At 43.5% G+C, this 27,178-nt stretch overlaps 2 protein-coding genes across 6 annotated transcripts in view; one reads left to right on the forward strand and one right to left on the reverse strand.

Moving 5' to 3' along the window:
• Positions 1-2,987: 2,987 nt before the first annotated feature.
• On the reverse strand, positions 2,988-13,438 carry TMEM129 (transmembrane protein 129, E3 ubiquitin ligase). Its single transcript, XM_074992322.1, has 4 exons — positions 13,207-13,438; positions 11,971-12,445; positions 9,018-9,177; positions 2,988-7,525 (listed from the first exon to the last, which is right to left on the reverse strand). The coding sequence occupies exons 1-4, from the start codon at positions 13,409-13,411 to the stop codon at positions 7,277-7,279; spliced, it is 1,089 nt and encodes a 362-aa protein (XP_074848423.1). The 5' UTR covers positions 13,412-13,438; the 3' UTR covers positions 2,988-7,276.
• TACC3 (transforming acidic coiled-coil containing protein 3) overlaps positions 13,237-27,178 on the forward strand; it is a 42,977-nt gene continuing 29,035 nt past the window's right edge. For 2 of the 5 annotated variants that reach the window (XM_074992321.1, XM_074992316.1), the window contains exons 1-6: positions 14,048-14,180; positions 19,547-19,709; positions 19,809-19,954; positions 21,482-22,561; positions 24,007-24,094; positions 25,275-25,473. In XM_074992321.1, coding sequence (XP_074848422.1) covers positions 19,548-19,709; positions 19,809-19,954; positions 21,482-22,561; positions 24,007-24,094; positions 25,275-25,473 — 1,675 coding nt within the window. In that variant the 5' untranslated portion in view covers positions 14,048-14,180; position 19,547. Of the gene's footprint in view, positions 13,376-13,689; positions 13,791-14,047; positions 14,181-15,726; positions 15,811-19,546; positions 19,710-19,808; positions 19,955-21,481; positions 22,562-24,006; positions 24,095-25,274; positions 25,474-27,178 lie in introns of those variants that run through there. The other 3 variants (XM_074992319.1, XM_074992317.1, XM_074992320.1) reach the window with 3 other exon arrangements.

The raw sequence follows: 27,178 nt of genomic DNA on the forward strand, positions 1-27,178 counted from the left end.
AAAGATGCATGTGACAAAGCAGGTCTTTATCCATTAAAGCTTATGCTCCAAAATATCTGTTAGTCTAGAAGGTGCCACAGGATGACTTATTGTTTTTGAAGATACAGACTAACTCAGCTACCTCTCTGATACTTGTCACCATAAAAAGTCCTATCTCTTAAGATTCGTTTAATCAATAAGACCTAGTATATGCCAAAATTTATTGCATAAGTGGCAAAGTAGTTTGGGGGATTGCTGTGGAATCCATCCCATTACAGAATTTAAGCTTTTGTTAAAAATAGCATTATAAACTCATAACTCTGAAAAAGCTGTCCAGTGTAAACAGAACATAATGAGACACCATATTGTGTTTTTGGCCTTGTTACTACTGGGAAAGTTAGGAGCTAGAATTTATTCTTTTTGTAGCTCCATCAGTGGTAAAAAATAGTGACAGTTTTAGGGGAAGAGCTCTCTCAGGAGAGCAAATATCTTGGAAGTTCTGGAATCCTGGCGGAAAAGGTGAGGTCTTATGCAACCTTAATCTGTAGAAAGTGATGGATGGAAAGGGAACGTATTTCTTTCCTTATTTTCAAAGTCTTAGCTACCTCCCATGTCCCCAAGACTCCTCCCATACCTGGCCTGTGTCCGAAAGACAAGCACAGTACATCTGTTTTTAAGCAATTCATATTCCCTCTTACCTGTACGGGTCCCACAGAAACATTGTAAAACCCTCACAGATCTACTGTGGCTCATCACTTTCCCCACCACTCTGTGTTTTTTAAGGGACTGTAATAACCTTTTTCAGCAGTCACAAAAGTGTTCCCTCACAACCAGCATGGAGCCTGCTGGTTCAACAGTGTTCTAAGCAGAAGAAGAAGTAAACAGGTTTTACCCACAACATCCTGTCTGCTGTCAGAATAGGAAGGTGAGGAGAATTATTTCATGGTGTACATCAGAGTACCTGCAGTATTTTCTTCTGCTTCTGCAGTCTTTAAAGTGACCTATCTGGTGCTGTAATTGTGGTTAGAGGTGGGCAACTACTATGAGCCGAATTTCCACCCTCATCTTTTAGCGGGTGACTCTTGAGAGCACTGTCAAATTACTACTGCCTGCAGAAAGGCACAGAACAACCAGCTTCAACTAACTGAGGCCATAATGTACATTAGGAACACACTGCAGCATGTGGACTTTTCAAGGCAACATTCTCCACAATTCCTCACCTGAGATTCCACATGCAGCTTCTTATCTCCATGCCCCTTTGTTTACACCTCAGGATTTATTTACATGTAAAAGGCTACAACACCTCAGCAGTAACATTGTAGTGCCTCAATATAGACACTGTGGCTACCATGTCTACATGAGAAACATTTGTTGAGAGAAGTGACTTTCGGAAGGGATTCCCGAGGTAAGGAACGTGCTGGCAGGAACTCAATGATGCTGAAGGCTGGGAGGAATGCATCTCCCAGAGATCATTAGCAGGAGAATGCAAAGGTGTGCATATGTGATACCTTGCAAACAAAGCCTGATGAGTAGCAAGGAAGCGATGAGGTGATGGGTAGCAAGGAAGCAAGGAAGCAATGAGGTTTTTGTCTATTGTAAACACATTGTAAAAATCACAATTTATGCTAACACTCAGTATAAGAATTGTGAAATCTCACCAATGCTCCAAGTTGTTGTGGGGGACAGGGCAGTCATCATAACTGCATAAGACATGGATTACACAGGGCTCCCCGGTTTAAAGCATTGTAAAGCAGAAGGGAAGGGAGATGGGTTAGATCAGCTAGCTAAGTGCCTTGTTCTTGCTTAAATCTTGGCTATGTAACTATAAGCCTGGTTTAATTAGCCCTCCCCACCTGTAAAAAGGTAGAGCTGGATATTAGTGTTTGTATCTTGTATAAGACTCTGCTTTGGTAGATGCTGTGAGCTGAAATCACAGGGTTTTGCCACAGGCCAAACCCACAGCAGACAGCTGGTAGGAAGAGCAGTGGGAGGACAGTGTGGCTGCTTGCAAGGAGCAAGCAAAATGCCAGACAAGTGCAAAGGTGGCATTGTCTCAGGTTCCATGAGGGAATGCATCAGACTCTGTGCTTGCGAGTGGGGAAGCATTGCCTCTCTGAGACACACAAGGGTGTGGTCAAGAACAAGAAGAAGTCCTGTGGCAGCCTATAGACTAACAGATATTTTGGAGCATAAGCTTTTGTGGGCAAAAACCCACTTCATCAGCCTTAAGATGCATCTGATGAAGTGGGTCTTTGCCCATGAAAGCTTATGCTCCAAAATATCTGTTTGTCTAGAAGGTACCACAGGACTTCTTGCTGTTCTCGAAGATACAGACTAACTCGGCCACCTCTCTGATACTTGTCACCATGCAGGGGTGTGTGAATTTCCCAGGCTACTGGGTTGGGGCTTGAGCCAGTTCTGTGTGAGATGGATGAAAAGGAACCCCTCGATGTTGAACCCAGCCCTGGCTGCTGCCAACTCCTTCCGGCAGAAGGGTTACACTGGCAAAACTTCTGTCGACAGACAGCATCTATGCATAAAAGCAGTTTGCTTGACCCGCTCTGTCAACAGAGAGCAGTCAGACTGCCCTGCCCTCTCTCAATGGCATGACTGACGGGAAGCAAACGGGCTGTCCAGTTAACTGGAAGCCTTGTCTGTCGAATAAGGGGACTTCGAAATGGGGGGGGGGGTTCCTTTCGAAAAGGAGCCCCATCGGGACGAGCCACGCGGCGGCGAGGCACGTCAATTTCGAAGTGCCGCGGCCACCCGCGTGCTAGTGAAGCGCTGAATATGCATTTCAGCGCTTCATTAGTAAACTTCGAAATGGCCATTTGCGTGGCCATTTCGAAGTTTGAGGCTAGTGTAGACGTAGCCTCTGTGTGTGTGTAAATAATCGAAACCTCAGAAGTTACTTATGTTAGTAAGTATTTATATCAATTAGTATTTATGATATCACAAAAACATTTTACTTGGTAAATATTAGTGCTTCTAAGGCACTGGTTCTCGCAACCAATTTTGATGGCCACAGAGTGCAGCTAGCTAAGCAGCTCTTGCTGGTAGCTATTCTAACAAGTTTTCCTAAAATATTAAATTAGCTTTAGGAAGAACAAATAAATAAGCACATATATATCCAAATCATTATATTTATGTAGGTTTTTTTCCAACTCAGTAATAAAAACAACATACAGTTGTATTTTGGTGCCTCAGATCCTGCTCCTTCCTCCGCTTCTGCTTTTCTCCCTTCTCCATCTTGGCCCAGGATGTTGTCATGGCCACAGGAAAGTCCCCTGGTGACCACATGCAGCCATAGTGGCTACATTTGAGAAACATGTTGATACAGCACTATCCTTAAAAGATGCATGACTATTAACTGCATTTGGAATATTACAACATTATAAAGTGTAACTAAGCTCTATTCTTATGACACAACGATCCACTGAAATTAAAACCTTCAATCACCTCAAAATGAAGATTTTTTGTAATGAAAAGAATAAAGAAATATACAGTGAGTTTACTGGGCATGCTGCTCAGTCAGGAAAGATTGTTAAAGCTTATTAAAAAGAAATTTTGGCAGTCATCTTATTCTTACTTTATTAAAAATATTCTGCAATTCTATAGTGCTTTTCATTCAAAGATTTCAAATCCCTTATGAATTAAGGTTCACAACACCTCTGTAGTAATTATTTCAAATGGGAAAACAGACATAGAAACTCAGTGGCTGTCAGTGGGAGAGCCACGTTCAGACTCCTCTTTCCCTGCTGCACCTACTTCATCTTAGCCCATACCTTCTTACAAGGGTGTTGGACAAACTTGATTGAAGTAAATAATATGTTATACTTATAAATGCACAGGCTTACCTGAGAGCAGAATTCAATCCAGTAAGACTGTTATAGGTTGAAAGAATACTGTCAATGCTACTTCAAAGAACCTCCCCACAAACTACTGGGTGGTATTTTAAATTATTAGTGTCTTGATTTTTTAAATTAATTTTAGACTTAGCACAAACCTGTCTGAAGCTAAGGACTTCAATTTGATTCTAGTAAAAAATACCGTTGTCAGTTAGCAATACTTTGTGAAAGAGATTCAGATCCATCTGGCCAGCCCCCATGTGATCTGAAACAGCTGAGATATGAAACCCAGGAAAATCATCATTATTAATTAACATACAGTATAAAAGTAGTCAATATTTCATAGTAAAGCATATATGCCTAACAGCCGATATATGCTCATGTGATTATTTTCCTCAAACACAAGAAGTTGGGCAGTTTGCAAACAATATTAAACAAAAAAGAAGCCTATGTATCATTTCTAAGAGTCCTTACTGCTATCCACAATACAAGTTTAACCATGTTTGAAACCTGTTCTTGACATACCTTGTTTGTGTCTATACACCACACGGTCTGTAGCACGCCAAAGTTTAAATGAAATCTCCCAGTGTTGTAGCTCACTGCTTGTTTTATGACTGTACTTGGAAGAACTGATATACAAGACTGATGGATTCTGGTCATCAGCAAATGGCTACGCCTAGATCACAGGGATCTGTCAACAGAAGTTTTTGTTGGAAGATACACCTATCTCATAGAGCTAAAAGACACCTTCAGAGGTTATCAAGTCCAGTTTCCTTCACTCACAGCAGGACCTATCCCCAGCCCTGGCTGTTTTTTTTTTTTTTTAATCTATTTGCCCCAGATCTATAAATGGCCCCCTCAGGGACAGGGCTCACAACTCTGGGTTTAGTAGGCCAATGCTCAAACCCCTGAGCTATAGATATCTGGTGACAGACTGCTGCCAAACTGCCATGTGATTGCAAGAGTGATCCATTCTGTCAAAAGAGAAGAGCCGGCCTGCTATATTGGCCAAGCAGTCAACTGGTAGCACAGCAGACAGGGCTGCCCAGAGTCCCAGAAGCCCTGTCGACTGAGGGCCCACTGGAACATCCAGAGCAGCTTTCTGTTGACAGAATTGTTGACAGAGGCGTTATTCCTCATGAGGAGTGGGGTACAGCTGTCAACAAAAGTGCTGTGCTCTGTCAACTTACTGTTGACAAAATGCCCTTGGGAATCTGGACGCTCTGTGGGTTTTGTCCCAAAATGACCATTTTGCCAACAAAACCCTCTAGTGTAAACATAGCCAGTGGGACTGAACCTGAAACCTTAGGGGCTAAAGCCATGTGTCTCTTCAACATGAGCTAAAAGCTAACTGGCTCTCAGCTAAGGCAGTAAAACAGACGTTAAGCATTTTTTTAGATTTGCGGTTAAATTTTCACCCTTGCAGGAAATTGTGTGCATGGCCCCAACAGTAATTATTTAATGACAGTAGATATTGAGATTCAAAAAGTTAGCTACCTAATGGCATCCCTGTTTCAGCCCTGCCAAAGTCAGCTTTACAGCACATTTTACACGCACAGAGGTGAGAGTCTAATAGGTTCTCAGGGAAAATGAGAAAAATGCTGCTTATCTATAAATTTCAGTCAGTATTGCTGCAAATATTTTTCATCCTTTTGTGCATGTATGGTGAAATCATGGTTTATTGACATTTACCAATAAAAATTAAATCCTTCAGCGCACAATCATTACCAAAAATGAGAGCTACAGAGTGGCTGCTATCATTTTTTACACTATGCCATCTGTTTCTGCTCAGAGTGGTCTTATGTGACCTACAACGATTCAAATGCTGGCCATTACTAGCATCTTGTGTATACTGCCACACTACTACCCTTTGTGGAGCTGCATCAGTGGGAGATTTTAAGAAAAGTCCCAGAGTAGATGAGGCTGCACATGTTGAATCTCTGTGCTTTCCTGCATGGGTGCAGGAAAGCAAAGACATTTTTACCACTGCTGTCTAACCCACACTATCTCCATACTACAGCTTCAACCATGGCTACCCTCCATCTGAAATCTGGTGACAAATTAGGACACATGCTAAATTTTCCTATTAATATTAAAGCAGTGATAAATGTTTAACTATCAGGGTTCAAAACAAAACCCCTTTCACTAACACTGGACATACATGAAATAGCCAGCATGGCTGCATGCACACATCAAGTCCTGACATCCTATTCATTTGGCTAGGCAGTGGCCTAGGAAAAAGCTACAGGTTTTGATACAGCTGAACATTCTTTTGGATTACTTAGATAATGAAATTCTCTCTTTCCAAATATGGGTAAAGGCATGTCTTTGCTACCTGATGGATCAACAGGCAACAATCAGTCTAGTGGGGTTTGATTTATCGCATCACCGGACAGATGTAATAAATCTATCATCGAGTGCTCTCCTGGCAACTCCAATACTCCATCAAAATGAGAAGAGTAGGCCAAGTCTATGGGAGAATATCAGCTGTCCACTTTCCACTGTGAAGATACCCCGGTAAGCAAACCTATATACATGGCCTTCAGTAATGTGAATAACAAAGCTTAAGTGTGATTAACATAGATTGACGATTGCAGTAGTATACACAAGGCCTTGGAGTCATGCATAACAGTAACATCAACTATAGAGTGTGGAGCTTCCAAATTGTGCAGTTTGAGGAATAGAACAGCTTTCACTATGGGGTGCTCTACACAGCACCAACCATGCTTCAGGTTAATGAACTAAATTAATGACACATTTTGAATGGCCTTTGTATACTGAATATAAACAAATTATTTTATATTTTCTATGCTTCAGTGTACTAAGCTCCATACAGACGTTATGCAACTTTGGGAGCATAATTCCACAGAAGTCAGTAGCAGGTGATCTGTGGGCCTGTTTTGGTGGAAAGGAGAATCACAGCACTAAGGCATCTGTTTGGGAGAAAGCCCACAAAGGTTACAAAACTGATTCACGATGAAGAAAGGCAGGTCGCAATTTGAGCCGACTGTCCTTAACAATAGCAACTTGCTTAGTACATCTTATTATAAAAGAAAATTAGCCCTTGACTGAAGGATCATTAAATACTGTGCTTAATCTTGTAACTAGAATGGCATTTAAAATATATATAGTTCAACAGTATTTCAGCTATAAGTGAAACAAATGGGCCACTGATATTGATTTAAAGTGCATTCAAGAGTTTGGAAATGAAAAACAATAAAATCCCAAAAAATCAACAATCTAACAGCTTAACTATGCTGTTAAAACGGAGAATATATGTTGAGGATTGGGAAGAAAATGACAAGAAAATGTTGGGTTGTTGTTTTCAGGGTTTTGAAGAAAACTCCAGAGCTTTTACTTCAGAAGAAGAGCAAGAAACAAATCTAATGGAGCTTGCATCCAATCCCGCTGTGAATTCAGATTTCAAAAGGTAGATTGTATCACGATATTCATTGTATTAGGCAAACGTCTAAAATGCAAAACTTGGCTCGGCATGTGGGACAAGGCACTTGGCTTGACAGCCAGGTCTCTGGGTGCTGCTGATCCTGTCGGCTGGCAAACCATTTCCCCATGCAAGTCAGGCACCACATAGGACGACAGTAGCATTGCTGGCATTCTCCTTCATTTCGCTCTTGACAATTTTTAACAAGCTTGATGTTTGCATTAGTTTGCATACATCCTATACATGGCTCCAGCTCCTACAGAAAGAGACAATTGTAAAAAACAAAAACCAAACAAACAAAAAAAAACCTCCACACAACCTGAAGCCAATTATCATTTTTATTGCTCTTCAAAAACTTTTATGAAGCTACCTGAAATGTAATGTTTGTTATGTAATCTCCTTCCCTAAAACAAGAGAACACATATTGGGTGAAATCCAGACTCCTGTTATTAATGGTTGTTTTTCAAGATGGTCAGGATTTAACCTACTAGGAGTTTTCCAGAAAACTTTAAGTAATTGAAATGGACAGACTGTCTCAGCATTTATCCAATGCCAGTCATGCTAGGGGTTCACCTAAAATCTCCTGGCAGAAGGTGCAAGCCGGAAGAACAATCATAATTTTCATTGCCATTGGACTTTCCAGCTGATGCCCTCAAAGTATACACTTGGCCCAAGAGATCAGGCACAAAACTCAGTAAGAAGTAGATGAGTTCTATTCTCAGCTCATTCAGTGTATGCTCTGGCCAAGGGAAAGTCACTTAACCACTCTATGCCTCACTTTGATTTCTAAACTGGCCTTTATCACTCTTATCATATCATATACAACACTTTAATCTATAAATTAAAAGAGCCAATTATTATTTATATTCAAATTAGGGAGGTACTAAATTTATTTTACAGATGGAGAAAACAAACAAGGATTGAGTACCTTGCTCAAAGTCAATCTAAAAATAAGTCTCAAAGCTCAGGAGATACCCTAGATCTCCCAATTACCATATCTATGTTTTAACCCCCAAATCATCTCCTCTTTTTTTTTTCAAATTTAAACCAGTACTTAGGGTATTAGTATCAAACAAAAACCCAGAAGCCCAGATACTTTACATTTAAAGGCAGCACAAGCTAAAAGGATTGAAATTAAGTGACTCTTAACCCAGTAGTTTTACATTTCTGAGCCGGAAGGTTTGTCTTCCTTGATATCTGATCTCTATCATTATGAAGAAGCATTAAAAATATTACAAATAATTTCATGCATTAAAGGATAATAGTCCAAATCCACAAAAATATTTAGGCTAATTTAGTAGCTAAAACCTTTTAAGGATCTGGGCCCAGATCTAAAGTAACTTAGCTCTTCAGAAATGCAAGATACAAGGTGTGAGACCAGCTAAAGCAAGCCGTCAAGACTTTTAGTTATTAATAGGAGTTATGCCATCAATTTTAGTTATTAATAGGAGTTATGCCTCCAGCTCTTTGGACAGTACATGGAAATATAACACCATCATTTCCAAGTTCTCCACGTCAACCCCTAGTACTGACATCTAACAAAATAAAACTCCATATGATGATATTTCCTATATTTCCCAAAAAAATAATCAATGGCTTCTCTTGAAGCAAATAGCAGAAGAAGCAGACGGATTTATTTTACTTAATATTTATTGAACTATAAGATAACCACGATGCAAACACAGTAATGGTAGATTTGACGACGCCAGAAACTACAATTATTATGTCATGTGATTAAAAACTCCCACCTGATTGCTGGGAACAGGATATGTCTGATTAATTTCCACCAATGACGTAAAGGTTTCCAGAAACAAGTCACTGAGGCTTTGATGGATCACAACGTTAGCAGCATTACGGATGGGAGCACGAAGTTTCTCTCGTAGTTCCCCATATTCTGCGGAGTTCAGCCTAAAGAAGAGAACAGAATGTCGTCTCACCATCCATTTAAATAAAACAGAATTTATCTTGTTTGCTACTTTGAAGCATAACATCACAGTGAATGCCCAGAAAAGTTGTGATGCCATCTCATATCTAGTCAGAATAAACACATTTATGGCATTATCATTAGTAATAGTAAAGACTTTGTTTTCCTTTTTCACAGGTTAAGCCAAACCCTGAACCCTAAACTTGTTCACTACCTTAGGGGCCTCATGCCACAAGCTGTGGTCTGCACCACAGCAGCGATCCCCTCCCCAAAGCCATTGGCAGCCTGGCCCCCGGAACACTGTCTCAATCATTACAGCCTGCCTGGTGGCTGTGCTGGTTATCTGAGAGGATCAGTTTATTGAATATCGGTTAAAAGAGAAACAGAGAGGGAGCGGTGCTAGTCTATATACCATCAAAACAAAAAGCTGTCAAGTAGCACTTTAAAGACTAGCAAAATAATTTATGAGGTGAGCTTTGGTGGGACAGACCCACTTCTTCAGACCATAGCCATAGTCTGTTCTGCTATGGCTATGGTCTAGTGGGGCTGTCCCATGAAAGCTCACCTCATAAATTATTTTGCTAGTCTTTAAAGTGCTACTTGACTGCTTTTTGTTTTGACGGTTAAAAGAGAGTTTACTGTAGCCTTAAATACACTCTTAGAAGCATGACTAAAACCAAACAAAGGGGCTTTGTTTACTCCTTTGTGAGACAGCATTAGTCAGGATGTCAGCACCACTAAAAATAGCATTTGTTAACCACATGGCTGCAGAACTGTAGGTTTTTCTAGCTCCTACCTAAACAGTGACTTGTAAAACAAAAACAGCAATAGAGAGGGACAGTGTAGGAAACAAAATCGATACAGGCTGGACGTCTGCAGTCTGGACTTCCAACATCTGTCAAATCCGTGCTCCAGCCTGCCCATGGGTGCTTCTGGGCTGGAGTACTCACGGGAAAAAACTGGGCTCCGTGTTTGCCAACCCCTCTCCCAGCCTGCTACTGCTTCCAGAAAAAACACTCAAGCTCAGGCAGGGAAGTGAAGGAGCAAGGACAAGGGGGACATTGAGGAAAGCGGCAGGTTGGTCGTAGAGCCCTGCAGCCCCAGATGGTAGCAGGAGACCAGAACACAGCCCTGTGGCAGTGGGGCTCTATGAGCCAGCACAGGCCTCCTCTCCTGGGACCCAAATGTGAGGCTCTGCAGCCGCCCTGCCTCTTCCCACAGGCACCTGCCCGCAGTTCCTGCTGCCACCTCAGAGGAGCCCCAGAGCTGGCAGAAACAGAGGGGCCAGCAGTGATTTCCTCTGGTCTGGGACCAGTCAAGTGCCCAGAGCGCCACACCAGGAAGTTACACTCTGGATTTACAATCCAGAGGACATAAAATCCACTGAGAACAAAAGAGTGACCATGCAGGGTCAGACAAATGGTCCATCTAGGCCAGGATCTTGTCTTTGGATAATGGCCAATGCCAAGTGCTTCAGAAGGAATGAACAGAAGAGGTTGGGGCGATTGTTGAAGAGGGACACGTGACTGACCCCCCGCAGTCCCCATGACTTCTCTCAACGTCACCCCTCACCTGGGGGAAGGACAGAATAATCCCCCTTTTGCCTCAGGCCCTGTTCCACTCCACCTCTTCCCTGCTTCTGCAACATGAGTGCAAGGGTCCAATGCCTCTGAGCAGCCTGGGGGGCTAGTAGGGGTCTGGTGCCAGCAGCAGGAGTTGGGCCCCCCAAAACCCCAATGGCAGTGGTGAAGGGAAGCTGAGCAATACAGCCAGGAATTGGGGGTATTGAGTAGGCTAGGGCTGTATCGCTCCGTTTCCGGATGCTGCTGTCAGTGAGCGTGGGGGAACCCAACCCCTGATGCCTGTGCCAAGCCCCTATGAGTCGCACAGGCCACCAAGGCCGTGTCTACACTAGCCCCAAACTTTGAAAGGGCCACGCAAATGGCCATTTTGAAGTTTACTAATGAAGCGCTGAAATGCATATTCAGCACCTCATTAGCATGCGGGCGGCCGCGGCGCTTCGAAATTGACGTGGCTCGCCGCCGCGCGGCTCGTCCCAACGGGGCTCCTTTTCGAAAGGACCCTGCCTACTTCGAAGTCCCCTTATTCCCACCTGCTCATAGGAATAAGGGGACTTCGAAGTAGGTGGGTCCTTTCAAAAAGGAGCCCTGTCGGGATGAGCCGCACGGCGGCGAGCCGCATCAATTTCGAAGCTCCGCGGCCGCCCGCATGCTAATAAGGCACTGAATATGCATTTCAGCGCTTCATTAGTAAACTTCAAAATGGCCATTTGCGTGGCCATTTCGAAGTTTGGGGCTAGTATAGACATAGCCCAAGAGTCTCTGGGGCCTTCTCCCTCCTGCCCACAGCATGAGGAGGCATATGCCCCCTCCTACATATCACCCCTAAGGCCAGGTAATTATCAACTGATCCCTCCTTGTCCCCTTTCCCAGCTTCTCACAAACAGACACTAGGGACACCATTCCTGCCCATCCTGGCTAAAAGCCATTGATGGATCTACTGTCTATGAACTTAACACAATTCTCACAGAGGAAATTTTCCCTTGTTCCCATCCTTCCCTAAATGATTTCTTTTTTCTTGGCACACTTAACAGTTCTGGAAACAACTTTCTCTGGAGGTGAAAAAGAGGAGATAGCAAACCTTAAAAGTTTTCGGATCTGTCACAGCAACACAGATCTGACACATGCACTTCCCTAGCCACCATCAAATGGCATATGCTATACACGGCATGATACTGCAAGATTAATTTGTTTTACCGGATGTCAAAAGCTTTCACGTAGGGATTAATACTGGCAACGTGGATGGTGAGGAACTGCACAGGCATGTTTGAATCGGGCGAGAGGTCATGTTGTCTGGAATCTGTCACTGTCAGATGAATGTCCTGCTGCTGGGCGACATGTAAGCTGTATGTTGTCACTTTAATCACCCAGGTGTCTGTAACAATCACCCTTGCGCCTGGTGCTCCAGTAGCAAACTTGTCAATCCTTCTGAACTCTGTATTGATGGAAGAAGCCACCGCCTGCCAACCCGACTGTGGAAGAGCATGAAATGCAAGTGTCCGAGCTAGTGGATGGTTACGCCAGCCGTTCCGTGACCAGTAATACGCAAGGATGCCAGTGACCGTTGGAGCAAGAGCAGCCAGCAAGAAGAATATTTTCCAGCCTTCTGAGGCCTGGTAGAAATAGAAAAGCTGTTTCTCGGGTGCTGCAAAACACATGCCAATGTAATAACCTGCAAAGAAAGATATCTGCTCTCAGAAGATAGTAGAATATACATTCACATGCCACCAACTGATTTTACAGTTCATCTGGCAGGTGTGCTCCACTGTAGGTGTCTTGTTTTATTTTAAGTTGGTCACTCCAATTCCATCCTGCACTTTCTAGCCAGAGTCATTACAAGGTACTTTATTTTTTTTTAAATTATAGTTAGTCAAGGGAAGTCTTTGCAGTTTGCTGGGTAAATAAAACCACATCCCAATATAACCTATACTCAACCATAACCGAGTCACCAGGCGTAAAATTCAAATGGTACGTACAGAAAACACAGGCCCCAGAGATGGAATTAATCCCATTATTCTCAATTTGACAGGTTTTTTTTAACTTTAGTGGTGCTGATTGTTTCAGTTTCACAATTCACGTGCAGATGTGATTTCTAAGGTGGGAGTTACAAGAGCTGTCCCTCCCCACAGCTCCCAGGGTGTCTCCCCCACCATACAGGCTACAGCCAACTCTCCCTCCCCACCTAGCCGCTGTCCCCCCATAAACTCCCCCCACTCTCCTCTACCCCACCTTACAGGCCCTTGTCTCTTCTCCCTCGCCACCTACACCGTAATGCCCTCGGCCCTTCCCCACTTTCATCTACCCTTCCCCGTCTTACAGCCCCTCGGCTGTTCTCCCCGCCACCTCCCGCAACCCTTTCCCACAGCTCCCCCCTCCGCTACACCCCCCTCCCAGCTCCCTGGCTGGTGCTCTCCCCCCGGCCCAGCCCCTCACCGAGCGGCAGCAGGCCGTGGGCCAGCATCGTGCCGGTGCTCCTCCGAAGGTGGTAGTGGACGAAGGCCACGTCCTCGCTGCCCAGCCAGCCGGCCAGCAGGTTCTGCACGGTGAGGCCGGCCGAGCGGAACTCGTTGGGGGTGAACACGAAGCAGACGGCGAACACCAGGTAGGCCAGAGTGAAGGTTAAGGCGGGGCTCTCCATGGCTCCCCGGCCCGGCCCGGCCCGCGCCACTCGCGGTTCCCGGCCCTGCTGGTCCCAGGGACAGGAAGTTGGGCGGACGTGCCCGGCTTCCCCGGCTGCGCAAGGCGGTGTCCCTGGCCTGGCCTCCGCCCAGCGCGCTGCAAAGCGGGGAGACGCCCAGCGGACCCGGGCGCACGTGCTCGCCCCGCCAGCAGCCCAGACCCCGCCGCCCGGGATGCGGGGGACCGGAGGCAGTCCCGGTTGTCACGTACCACTCCTGCCCTGCCAGCCGGCGCGATCCCAGCCTTGAACACGAAACCGCCGCAAACAACTCCCGAGCCCAGTTCTTCACAGTCCCCCCGCCAGCCCCGGAGCCGGGCTTGGAGCGCCGAAAGCCTCGGTACGAGAGGGGCTCACTGTTTAGGAAGCGCCACGGCATACGCCACGCTAGGGGGCCGCCCCGCCCGGCCCTGGTTACTAGCTGTTGGAAACTCCCCTGCTAACTAAGGGTTGGTGTTTCGGGCCCATGCAAGGACAGAAGCCGCTCAATGTGAGTGCTTTTCACAGAGGTTAACTCTGGCCACTGCGTGTGACTGAGTTGGCTCTCATAAGACGCCACATGAGGCTCTGCTCACAACAGCCATGCTAGGAATGGACAGAACGGGCTCAGTCTCCAATCTGAAGCTGACTCCGGGGTCTTGGGCAAGGTATGCAAAGCAGCACTTCCCAGCTTGGGCATCTCAGCCAAACCCAGAGGTGCTGAGTCTTCCTTCTAGCTGCAGACTTGCAGGTGAGCCTCACGTGGCCCCCAACGTGCTCTACCAGCCACCCCTCCTGTTTCCTGTTCCCATGTCCCTGTTTGGGACAGGCAGACTGGGGAATACACCACATCCTCTGCCAGGCTCTGGGGCCATTCTGGCTTCCCAGCACTAGGGGACTAGGAACCCACCAGCTGTATTGCCTGCCTGGTGCTGGGGCTGCCAGCTTGGCTGCAGGGTGGAGGAGAGGGGGCTTCATGGATGGTGGGGGTTCAGGCCAGAAGGTGTAGCTTGGGGAGACTGGGGCAGTGCTCAAGTCTCCTCTCTTTTGCTCCAGGATCAGGGGAGGCTGCAGCCATGCAGCTCAACTTTCCAGGTTCAAGGGAGACTGAAGCCACACTGTTGGGGATGCTACCCTGGGGTAGGGACCATCACCATATGGAGAGCTGACCAGTGGCCAGCAACAGTCACAGTGAGGAGGGGAATGAGCTTTGGTAGACACGGAAGAGACAGGACCTCAGGTTCAAGGGGCAGGGCTGAGTGGCTTGCTTCCTCAAGCTGAGAATTCACCCACTGCTAATGATTCTGGCAGAGGTTTAGGGACACCTGGAGTGGGGGGTTGCATCCCTGACAATCTTGGCTAGTAACCATGGGTGGACTTGTGCTCCATGCATTTACCTAATTCTTTCTGAACCCTGTTACAAAGAGACAAGAAGAGTATTCTTTTTTTTCCCCATAGTCATGTGTTTTGTTTTGTTAACCATTGGCTTAGTGCTTAATAATAATACCCGAAGTCTTTATCCTGCAAAAGGGACACACTTCTGCAGGCCCCTTGCTCACACACAGGCCTTTGCAAGTCCAGAGACTGAATCCTGAAGTGAGGTAAACACAAGTTCAGTGATCCACTTGTGATTCTTATGCTCCACCTAAGATTCTTATGTTCAGGTAGTCATGACTGTCATAATAGATAATCTTATTCTAGCAGTTTCCTCTACGTGAACATAAGAATTCTTGCACCTTTGCAACTTGAAATTAGATAATTGCACGTTTACAGTGTCATAAGATTTGTAAATAATTTTCCTGTAAAATTAAAGTAATATTCTGCCCAGTTGAAATGTTGTTGCAATACAGGCCGTTGTGGGGCTGTTTCTATGTTCATTATTACTGAATATTACAGCACTTTCCTTGTCGGTGGCATTCATTTGACATAGCCTATATTTTGGTTTCTCTTTGGCTTTCATGAGGTTCCCAACGTCAGCCGCTGATTCTGCAACCCCTGAAGTTAGTGGGAAAATTTGGTATTTCCCCGCAGCGGCAGCATGTCAAAACGTCTAATTACGTCTCTGCCCTGAGAAAACTACATTTCCCAAAATGCCTCACGCCGCAACGCTTAATTCTCGCGACCTGTGGCCTTGGGGAGGGGCTGCTCCCCGTTTCCGAGCCCGCTCTCTGATTGGTCTGTTCATATCGAGGCCATCTCCGAGTTGAACAGCCCCTAACCTGTTATTGGTAGAGCGGCGCTAACGTTGATATTTGAAATCCTGAGGCGGGGGGGCGCGGTTGCGGTGGTGGTTTGGCCGGCGAGCGGCTCGGGGTGAAGAGGGAATCGGCCTTGGTAGTGGATCGCACAGGCAGGGCCTCAGGCCTGGAACTCGCCGGCAGGTAAGACTAACCCTCTCCCGCTGCTGGGAACCAGGCGGGGGCGCTGAGGTGTTGGGGAGCGGATAATTTGTGGGGTCTCCGCTGAGGGAGGTCGGGGGCGGCGCTGCGGTGACCGACCGAGCTCCGAGGGGTGGGAGACCTTCGTCTATCGGCCTCTGTCAGCCTCGCCGTCCCTTGTCGCCTCCTCTTCTCTATAGACCGTCCAGCGCCGGGGCTGCCGGGTGTGGCAGGCGCTGCTCCATTGTTGGCTCGGGTGGTGACCGAGAGGGCTGGTGACTCACGCGCACAGCCTATCCATTGCTCCTGTGAAAAGAGGGGCCCGGGAGGGATAATCGGCTAACTCGGCCGGGGTGTGACGGGGAATCTCCGCTCGCTGTTGGAGCGGGGTCGCTGTTAAGTCTGTTCCTTTAAGTCCTGCTTTACCTTTGCTGACTTGCCTTGAGGGGGGGAAGAGAACTTACGAGACATAATGAATCTTAGTAGTAGGGAAGTCTGAGTAAATCAGCTTGGCTATCATGTCTTGTTGACTTAAAAACCAAAAAAAACCCCACCATGGTTAATTACTAACTTACTTTTTTTTTTACATTGTGTGGTCATAACAGTGACTCTGTTCTTGCCCTACTCTTTACCCCTCTGAAACAACCCCTCCACTCATGCATCTGATGAAGTGGGTCTTTGCCCACGAAAGCTTGTGCTCCAAAACATGTTAGTCTATAAGGTGCCACAAGACGTCTTGTTATTTTTGAAGCTACGGACTAACATGGCTACCTCTCTGATACTTTGTCACCGATTACTTAAATTTAAGAGCTACATATTTCAGGAAAGCACTAGTTTAAAAAAAGAACTTGTGGCATTCTTTCCATATGTGCTCAAAGTAACTTTAAATATTGATGTTGTTTTGACAGTGATCGTCAACCTACTCTTGTTTGTGGGCTGCATTTGTAGCCCTCTGTGTTGTGTGTGCTACCTGAGTGGCCCTGACAATGTCATATGTGCTATAGCTGTGTGCTGATTGGGCCTCAAGCAGTTTTCTGGTTGAGACCCACTGTTCCATGAATTGTATGTAGATAATTGCACATACCAATACATAGTAAACTCTTTGGTATCTGGTAGCCCTGGGACTGGGAGGTTGCCGGATATTCAGGTATCTCAGGGTAGTGACAGAGAGATCACCATGTTGGTATGTATTCTATCAAAACAAAAAAGCAGTCATGTAGCACTTTAAAGAGTAACAAAATAATTTATTAGGTGATGAGCTTTCATAGGACAGACCCACTTCATGAACCGGGGACCAGAGCTGCTCTGGCCCAGCTGGAGCCTCCTTGCTTGCACTGCTGCTGTGAATGGGAGGTGCTCCAGCCCTCCTCTCCCTGCCACCTGCTCCAGAGGGGCTGGAGCAATGCCCCCTGCCCAGGCCAGTTAACTGTAACTAGTACAGCATAAGGCTTACTAGTTAACCTATAACATCCCTATGTTAATTGGTTGAGATTTTATATATGCCAAGCAGAAAACTCAGTGATGGCTTTCATACACCAGCCACATTTATTCACAGTTTCATGAGAACTGTTATATCTTATAGTGTAATGAAATTTATGCAAATAGATCAAGGTATAGTTTTCACAGCAATTAACAAACTTGTGTAGGTAAGAACTTTTTATATTATCTGAAACACTACTTTGGATATCCAGTATTTAGTATGACTTTGTTTTTAGAATGTAGAAGTGGTTGCTAATGTATGGAAATCTGTATGCAGTATATGTAGTGTGCATGATGTATATAATATCCTTAACTTTAGTGCTAGATCCATATTCTGAATGTCATGTGTCTTTAGTGGCCTTTTAGTAACTGTTCCAGAACAAGCATGGGCAGCTAAATTGAAGAAGTAAACAAGCTTCTGAATGGTCCTTATTGTGTAAAGTGATCTTGTGAATGTAAATCTTAAGCTTTCTATTTTGTACATCGACTACTTTAAAGTTGTAATTGTAATATTAAAATATTCAGCTCACTGCTGTTCATTGATTTGTTTCTCCATCCCGTCCCTCTGCTTGGATAAAAAAGCCAGTGAAATTAATTTGCTTGAGGGTTCTCAGAGCTGTAATAACAAAAATTAAAATTAATTTTTGGCCAAAGATTGAGTAGACAATGTCCTTTTAAAACAAGATGAGTCTTGGAGAATAGGAAAAATTATTTAAATCATGCCAAACTTTTTTTGTGTACCCTATCTGTCTTTTAAAAAAAAAAAAAGTCTGTCCTTAAACATGCAAGATTAATACTAGGTATCTGTAACTGTTATCACAATGTTACCCACAGAAAGGTTTACAAATGAAAACTGTCAGAAATCTCCAGCATTAGAGTCCAGTGCTGGATTAAAAAGACTAGCATGTACCTAAATATTTATTATAATATATAGTAAACACCTGAAATGCATGACTTTTGAGTTGCACTTAACTTGTGTTAATGTGAATTAAGCGCAACTCGAAGCCGCTCTGTGGCTGTCTGACCACCTGGTTACCCTATCTGGGGAAAGTGGGGTGGACAGGCAGCTACCCTGCCGCAGCTCTTTGTCTCTCAGCTTCCCCAAGATGGAAGAAGCTGGGTGGGCAAGCCACAGTGGCGCAGCTTCTCTCTGGCTTCTTCCTGCTGGGAGAACCCAAACGACTGCAGCTGTCTGCCCGGTGCATCTTCTCCCAGCTGGGAGAAGTTGGGGATAAAGACAGCTGCAGTTCTGCAGCTTCTCCCTGGCTTCCCCCAGCTGGGAGAAGCCGTGCCTGGATCCCACAGTGGTGGAGAGCTAGGAAGCATTCACATCTCCTGGCTAGCTGGAGCCAGGAAACTGACCAGCATTGTGATAGTCAGTTTCCCAGCTCCCTTAAGCAGAGGGGAGCTGGGAGCCAAGCTGCCACCTGGTCCTTGGCTCCCCTCCGCTCTCTGGATCCCTGGTCTCTTTCCTGCTCCTGCACATTAAGCTGGAAATTTGACTTATGTGGGGGTTGTGAGGACGCTTTTCATTGTGCCCTAAACTTATTTGTCTTTTATACTTGATATAAAACCCACTGAAAAGTAAACATATAAATTGTGCTCACATTGCATACAAAAATTATATTCCCTCTAAAAGTCTCCTGGTTCTTATGTTAAAATGTTATACACAATATTTATGTAAATAGAACCATTGGATTCTATGGGTCTTACTGTATGTGCTTGAACTGTGGAGTTACAGTTTATATTTGAAGGGGATGAAAAACTGGCATGCTGAGAAAGTGGGAGGAAATGCATGTTACAACTGTAAGCCCTCCTATGCCATTATAAAATATTGCCTTAATAAGAGCTGTGCTCATATAAGGAGTTTTTAAAAGATTAATCCATGACACATTAATAAAATGTTGCAATTTTGCTGGCATACTGTTCACCTTACAAAAAATACGGCTATGCCTAGCTTGAATGTTGTGACAACTGTGTAGCTGCAGGTTTCTGTCCCGTTTTGGGTGAGGGGAAGGAAAAGAGAACTGTAGTAACCATGTTGTGTTTACCACTGTCAAAGGGAGAATTGCTGATGTACATATCTGCTTTTTCAATGTATTGTAATATACCTTAACATACACATTTTGAACATCAGTAAAACTCATTTTTGTACCTGTTACACTTGGCATAGCAAAGAAAAAGTGTTATCTGAAAGCACAGCTGTCTGACCTCATCCTCTCATTCATGTTATGGGCATGTAAATGTGTTTATTTTCTAGAATGAGTCTGCAGATTTTAAATGGTGAAAACATCAGTGACGATCTAATGGCAGAAGGCTGTTCCTTCCTTTTTCCACCACCGGAGTCCACAGGGAGACCTTCTATCCTTCGTCCATCACAGAAAGAAAATCTGCCACCAAAAAACATAACAAAAGCTATGAAGGTATGTTAGCCTCTTTTTCACCCTTCCAGAACCTCATTGTTGTGAGAATGTTGGGGTCTTAAATATACTCAATCAGAAACTATTTTTTTCACCTCCAAGGTAACTTTTCAAACTCCTATGAGAGATCCTCAGACTCACAGAATCCTGAGTCCTAGTACAGCAAACAAACTTGAGTCTGCTTTTACGTTAGATGATTGTACTGAAGCTTTAGGAGACGTTCATCTGTCTGGATCCTGTGATGCTGTGTGAGTAACAAACTATTCTTGCAAATTATTAGGGGTGACTAGTCTATGAACGCAATATATGTTGAAGATAACTATCTCCTGGTGGAAACTTGTCCACATAATCAACTTGAACACTTTCATACTTGTCAATAAGTTCTTGAAGCAATTTGGTGCTATAATTAAAAATGATACAGGGGAGCCTACATTACTGGAGCAAAAATACCCTAGTAATAAGCAATACTAATGCAATGGTTTGCAATAGAAATACCTGCAATTTGTTCCCATCCCTTCCACTGATACTGGTCAAAGGAGTCTGATTATAAGCAATGCGTGAGTTATTCTTGCATATCCATGTGAAGGCAAGCCCCTTGGACTCCACCTTTGTAATGTACATGACTAAGATTTCTTCAGTGATACTTGCAATATCTGAAAGAACAAAATATCAGTCTTAAAGTTGGTTAAAAAAGAACTGCATAATGTAGTGGTCAAATTCTGGTCTCAAACGGATGCAGCCACTCTGAACTGAACAGTAGTATTTGGATCTAGATACCTAGGCATGACATCTAATTTTTTTTAGTTTTAATTCATTTGCCAGCTGAACATCAGACATTTAGAGGTATAGGAGCAAAGATCTGACATTCAGGGACCAAGTGACTATTACAATGGCAAAGTGGAACAGTTTATCGATGGTGTACAGTTGTGATTCAGGCACATGTACCAGCATCTCAGGAGCTATTACTTTGGTTGTATGTCTCTCTCTCCCTTTCCGCTGGCTACAATGAGAATCCTTGTATTGCTCCACATTCTAGTCTTATGCTGTGGTAAGGAGCATAAGGACTTCTTCTCAGTTCCAAAAATATTACAGGTAGAAACATTTCCAAGAAGGCACTATAGTGCTTGGTTCTCAAGCTCTTGTTGCACTGAACAGTGAAAGGTGGGAGGGGTCTGATGTAATTAGACAATCTGCAAGTTTCTTTCCTGGAAGACAGGGTAGGCAGGCAGAAGCTATGGCTATACAGACATAGCAGCTGACTGCTGATATGCAATTTTAGCTATGCCATTGCATAGCTAAAGCCAGCTTATCGGTGGTCAACTTTAACATCTCTTTGTGTGTAAGAAGGTTAACAGGGGTGTTTCTCCCGTTGACCATCCTTAATCCTCGCTGCTTGCAAGGAGTTCTGATTTGACTTAGACTCCAGAAAGTGCCGTTTCATGGATGCACAAAACAAACCCCTGGAAGGTTGACCCTAAGCAGGTCGATCCTTCATGACAGTATAGACCTATCCATAGCTGAACCATAACTCTTCTCGCTTCCAACTTCACTAAGATATAATTTTTAACTAGTTGGCTTTTAGTTGTGTTTTGCTGTATAGCTTTCCTGTGTGCAGCATTCATATATTTATACTTTCAGAAAAAAATGAAAAAACAATGGGAGGAAATACTTTTCTGGGAAGTGATGTCTTAACACTCAATAGTGTCTAGGTATTTTAATTGTTACCTTAAAATGACTGACTATAAATTAATACTGACTTTATTTCTGTGCAACAGAAATCAACAAATAACCGAATCTGAGACTAAACGTAGTAGAGAAGATATAGAAATGGAGGCGAATGCCATTGTTCCTTATCCAGATGATGAGATGCCAGTAAAAAGCTGTGGTAGTTACAGAATTGATTTTGATAACTTAAACAACATCAGCCCATTCCAGAGTTCTTCTCAGATGCAGAATTCTCCAGAGAGCTTAAAAAAGTCTCCTATATTAATAGCTGGCAACTCTGAAAAGGCATCTGAAAAAAATGATAGAAATTTTCTGTCACTGGGTGATACGCTTCCTGTTACTTCACTACCAACTGCTGCAATCCCAGAGATAACAAATCTAAATGAAAATACCCTTGTAGGCCTCATAAAAGAGACAGTTTCTGTGGATGTATTGGTATCTGATAATGAATCCAAACAAATTCCTGATGATGTTGAACAAGATATAAAGCCCTTTTCTGGTGAAGTCATCAAAAACAATTCTCCCCAGGGATCACCAGCACAAACACAGAAATCTCCACCTTCTGTACAAGGATCCTACAACTTGGATCCTAACTGCTGCGATGTAACACATCCTTTCAAAACTGGGGGATCAAAGCTACTGAATTCTCCAGGAGTGGAAAGAACTTCAACAAAAGAGTCAAAACTTGTAGAAGAGGCTGGCTTCTCCAAGGCTGAATCTGTAAAACTAGAATTTGACTTCAGTGATGCAACAACTAGTAAAAAGCCACCTCCTAGGAAACTAGGCAAAAGACCTGGAATTAAGCCTCCTTCCAAGAAAACTGCTGTAGTTCAAGGGAAGACACTGGAGACCTCTGAGGCGAAAAGCAAGAGTGAAGTAGAAAATGAAATTCCTGTTTCTAAGGGATCTTATAACTTTGACTGGGACAAATTTGATGATCCAAACTTCAATCCATTTGGAGGAGGTTCCAAAGTTTCTAGCTCGCCACAATGCCCTAAAACAAACACTGAAAAAGCTAATCAGGAAGAGGAACAGGATAGTACCTTAACAAAAGCAGAATCACTTCCAGCAGAGCAGATTAGCAGAATTGTGGCAGATGACACTGCTGAAGAAACAGTGCCTGAAACTCAGTAAGTAAATCTTGGTGATTGAACTTGTAAAAACGCTCAGACTTTTCAGGGCAAGATGAAGACAACAATTAATGGGTGCAGATGTCTATGTTGGTACTTGTGAACAGATTTGTGTTGAGATGGTTTGAAAATACCTTTCTCCCAAGACAAAAGAGCATGAGAGCTGCGTGCCTGCTCTTTCTCATCCTTTCTCTCCCTCACCCTCTACTTCAATATAAAAACTGAGTGGGAAATGGGATCACTATACTGATCTGCCAGACTCCTTCCCCTGAACTTTAAATCTTAGAGCTGCTAAATAATAGCTGGTTCAGTAGCAGGGATTACAAAAACTGAACAATTGTTCTGTTTCACACTCTTAGCTTAAAATTAATTTCTTAGTGAGACCAGAACTTCATCTCTGGTACCTAACCCTAATGTTCTTGGTGTGCAGGACAAGAGCTAGCATGGAAGAAATGAGCCTCTTGTTCATTCTCTTATCCTATAGTATGAAGTTAACTTTGCTTTGTGATTGTGATTGCTATCTTCAATATAAATGCTTCTGTCTGGAGCTGGAGGAGAAAGTAGTAATGTGAAGAGACTGGGACTTTCTTCCTCTCTAGTTTGTGTTATGTATTCTGGTCAAATATACAGAGCCATCTATTACTGTTAAATCTAGGGTAAGTATTAAATCTACACTGCCATCACCTAAATATTGGATGTCTATAAACACTTTATGGAATGCATATAAAACTTTCTGAGGGCAGGCCTAAACTGTAGCGGAAGGTCAAATTAAGATGTGGAATTTTAGCTATGTTAATTACGTAGCTAGTCACCCTACCTTAATTCAGGCTTCTGTGCCATTTCCACTAAGGGAAATTGGATCCTGTGCTCGTGTTAATTTCCCATACTTCTACTGGAGGGGCAGGGGTACAGCTGCCCTGTAAATTTTGATTTAGCTTGTCCTACTAGACATGGCGAAGCAAACTCTGGAAGACTGACTGTGGCAAGATCCATCTTCCCTATAGTGAAGATATACCCTAATTGATGTCTAACTTGTTTTGGTGGGAGTGAGTAGGAAGCTCTTCTGTGTCCTGGGTTTTAACTCCAAGCCATTTTCCTAGAAATGTTGCAGGTTTTAAACCAGAGACTTTTTTTTAAGTCTAATCTCGCTGGTCAAACAGTTTTTTCCATTAATAAAGTACATTCTGTGGCAGGCATGACTTGCTATAAATCCATGATAGTATTATGGTTTTCATGGAAGAGGTATGTAAATTCTTACCTACTGATAGTTTGTTTGAATGGTGACAAGCTCTCCCTTTAACGGAGACTACTATGTCAATAGTGGGATGGGAATTAGGGCAAGCTCTTAAACCTCACATGCTTAAATATCTTTTAGCTGGGTCTAGGAAACTTTTTGAATCTTAGAACAGGCTAGATTTTGCTGACTTTAATCCTTTATTTGGTAGCTTGTCTGATGAAAAACCAAGGGATGGTGAAGACAAATCTGTAGTTCAAGCAGAAATGGAAGAGAACTCTTCAAGAGAACTAACTATGGTAATGTGTGTATGTTTAAAATTTACAGTACTTGGTAAAAATGTTGTTTAAAGCAATTTTCTATTTCTAACTGTCATGAATGAGTGCAGGGCAGGGGTTCTCTCTCCTGATATAACTTGAGTACAGGTGAGCCAATGGGAGTGAAGTAGCTTTGTTTAAACTGAGAACAATTGCAGCTTTCGGGAGCTTTTTGTCTGTGGAATAGCAGAGAGAAAGTCTGGAGGGAGAAGATGTCTCCCAGGTAATTTTGGAATGAAAATCAGAAATATCCTGACTGTCATAAAACCAGCTATCAAGGTGTAAGTAAAAGGGAAATGTATGTATTATTGTTACTTTGAATTTGGTTGGACTGGCTGCTCTGTTTTTTGTGGTGTTTGACTTGAGATTTTTTTTTTTTTTCCCTGTAACTTTTTAAGCTGAATCCAGGGAAATATTTTTCTCTGTGTGCAATCTGATTTACTACTTTTGTTTTGTGAATAAATCACTGTTTTTAAGTAACTGATCTGATCCTCTGTTAGAAGGGTCTGCATACATTCATGCCTTAAACTGAAAGGTCAGCTACTAAATTACAGTTCGTGTGTCTAAGCTCTCTCCTGAGGGGAGGGTTAAGATTTTGAGGTATCCCACAGGAAGAAGTCCTGAGTATATCTTCCTGGGTTGGGGGGAAGAAGTATTTTCCCACTCACTGGGACCGCACTTTCTGTACTCAGCATGCAAGAGTGGGGAAGGATCGATCCCTGACACTAACAAAGTTGCTTTTGTCCCTTGCATGTCCTTCCCTTTAAACCTGTGAACTTTGCAGATTCTCATAGATGTCTGCAGTGAAAACAAAAGTGATTTTAAAATATAATGAAGTCTGTGCCAAACCCAGAAACTCAATCCGACATACCCAAAGGGATCAAATCAGTATACTGAGCCACAGCTATCTAAAATATCTTGATTTTTGTTGACAGCATAAAGTGCACAGGACTGAAAACTTACCAGGTGTAGAGAACCTGATGCCTGATATGTGGATTAACACTATTAGTCTTTTCTGTGAACTCTGTTTGGGCTAACTCTTTGAACTGTTGAGTAACAAACTGAATTAATTATCTCTAATATGTTTAAGTTCTATAGATACGCTGCCAGTCATACCTCCAGTATTCCATATTATAAACTAAAGTATATGTCTCCCTACCAGGAGAAAAAAACAAGCTCAAATACTTCACCAGTTGATGATGCTCACAGCCAAGGTAACCAGACTTCGATTGACAATGGAACATCTCCTGTGGCTGATCGAGAACATGAAGCTGATTGCAAGAAAACTGAAATGTCAGTTGATATAAATGATCCAACAGCAGACAGTGAATGTGCTGAGTACTTCAGACCCTCAACAGAAGGTATGAAAAGAGTGGCTCTGCAAAAGAACTTGGGCACACATGCTGTTAAAACTTCTCTCCTGCTTTTTCTCTGCTTCAGTTAGAGGAGCATCTCATTACCAGTTTATTTCATCCTGTGTGCCTTAAAGGAACGATCCTTAAACTCAGTAACTTTTTCTCGGAGTATTGTAACTGACAAGTCTAAAGAAGATTTTCTTACGCTTAACACTTGAAAGCGCTGTTTAGATCAGTTTTCCTCTAATAGTTTACTTCAACTGTTTACTTACTGCCAGTATCGCACACAAGCTATTTTTAAAGGGTGTGTGTGAGGGTAATCTTAAAGCCACCAAAACTGGGAAGGTTTTTTGGAGGGGGAGAGGGGTGTGTGTGTGTGTGTGTGTGTGTGTGTGTGGAGTATTGGAAGTGGGTGGACGGGGGTGTAACTGATTGATTATGTTCGTCTAGTTCTTGACACTAAACCAGGTGACACGTATCGTTATAAGCCAAACAATACAACTGCACCTCTTTAATGACTATAATACTATTTCCTATGGGTTTCACTTGGCAGGCTGTAATATTAGAAAAGTGCTTATATTGACACTTCTTTCCAGTTTATGGAACATAAGAACGGCCATACTGGGTCAGACCAAAGGTCCATCCAGCCCAGTATCCTGTCTGCTGACAGTGGCCAGTGCCAGGTGCCCCAGAGGAGGTGAACCGAAGACAATGATCAAGCGACTTGTCTCCTGCCATCTGTCTCCAGCCTTTGACTAAAGGCTAGGGGCACCATACTTTACCCTTGGCTAATAGCCATTTATGGACCTAACCTCCAAAAATTTATCAAGCTCTATTTTAAACTCTGTTAGAGTGCTGGCCTTCACAGCCTCCTCCGGCAAGGAGTTCCACAGGTTGACTGTGCGCTGTGTGAAGAAAAATTCTTTTATTAGTTTGAACCTACTACCCATCAATTTCATTTGGTGTCCTCTAGTTCTTATATTATGGGAACAAGTAAATAACTTCTTTTTTCAATATTCACTTTCTCCACACCATTCATGATTTTATATACCTCTATCTTATCGCCCCTCAATCTCCGCTTTTCTAGACTGAAAAGTCCCAGTCTCTAGCCTCTCCTCCTATGGGACCCTTTCTAAACCCTTAATCATTTTAGTTGCCCTTTTCTGAACTTTTTCTAACACCAGTATATCTTTTTTGAGGTGAGGAGACCACATCTGCACGCAGCACTCAAGATGTGGGTGTACCATAGTTTTATATAGGGGAAGTATGATATTCTTCATCTTATTCTCTGCCCCTTTTTTAATAATTTCTAACATCCTATTTGCTTTACTGACTGCCGCTGCACACTGCGTGGATGTTTTCAGAGAACTATCCACTATAATTCCAAGATCCCTTTCCTGATCGGTTGTAGCTAAATTTGCCCTCATCACATTGTATGTATAATTGGGGTTTTTTCCCAATGTGCATTACCCTACACTTTAAATTCATTTGCCATTTTGCTGCCCAGTCACTCAGTTTGTTGATCTTTTTGAAGTTCTTCACAATCTAGTTTGGCTTTGACCTATCCTGAACAGCTTGGTATCATCTGCAAACTTTGCCACCTCACTGCTTACCCCTTTCTCTAGATCATTGATGAATAAGTTGAACAGGATTGGTCCCAGGACTGACCCTTGGGGAACACCACTAGTTACCCCGCTCCATTGTAAAAATT

The sequence above is a fragment of the Carettochelys insculpta genome, chromosome 4 (assembly GCF_033958435.1).
Source record: "Carettochelys insculpta isolate YL-2023 chromosome 4, ASM3395843v1, whole genome shotgun sequence".
Classification (NCBI taxonomy): domain Eukaryota; kingdom Metazoa; phylum Chordata; order Testudines; family Carettochelyidae; genus Carettochelys; species Carettochelys insculpta.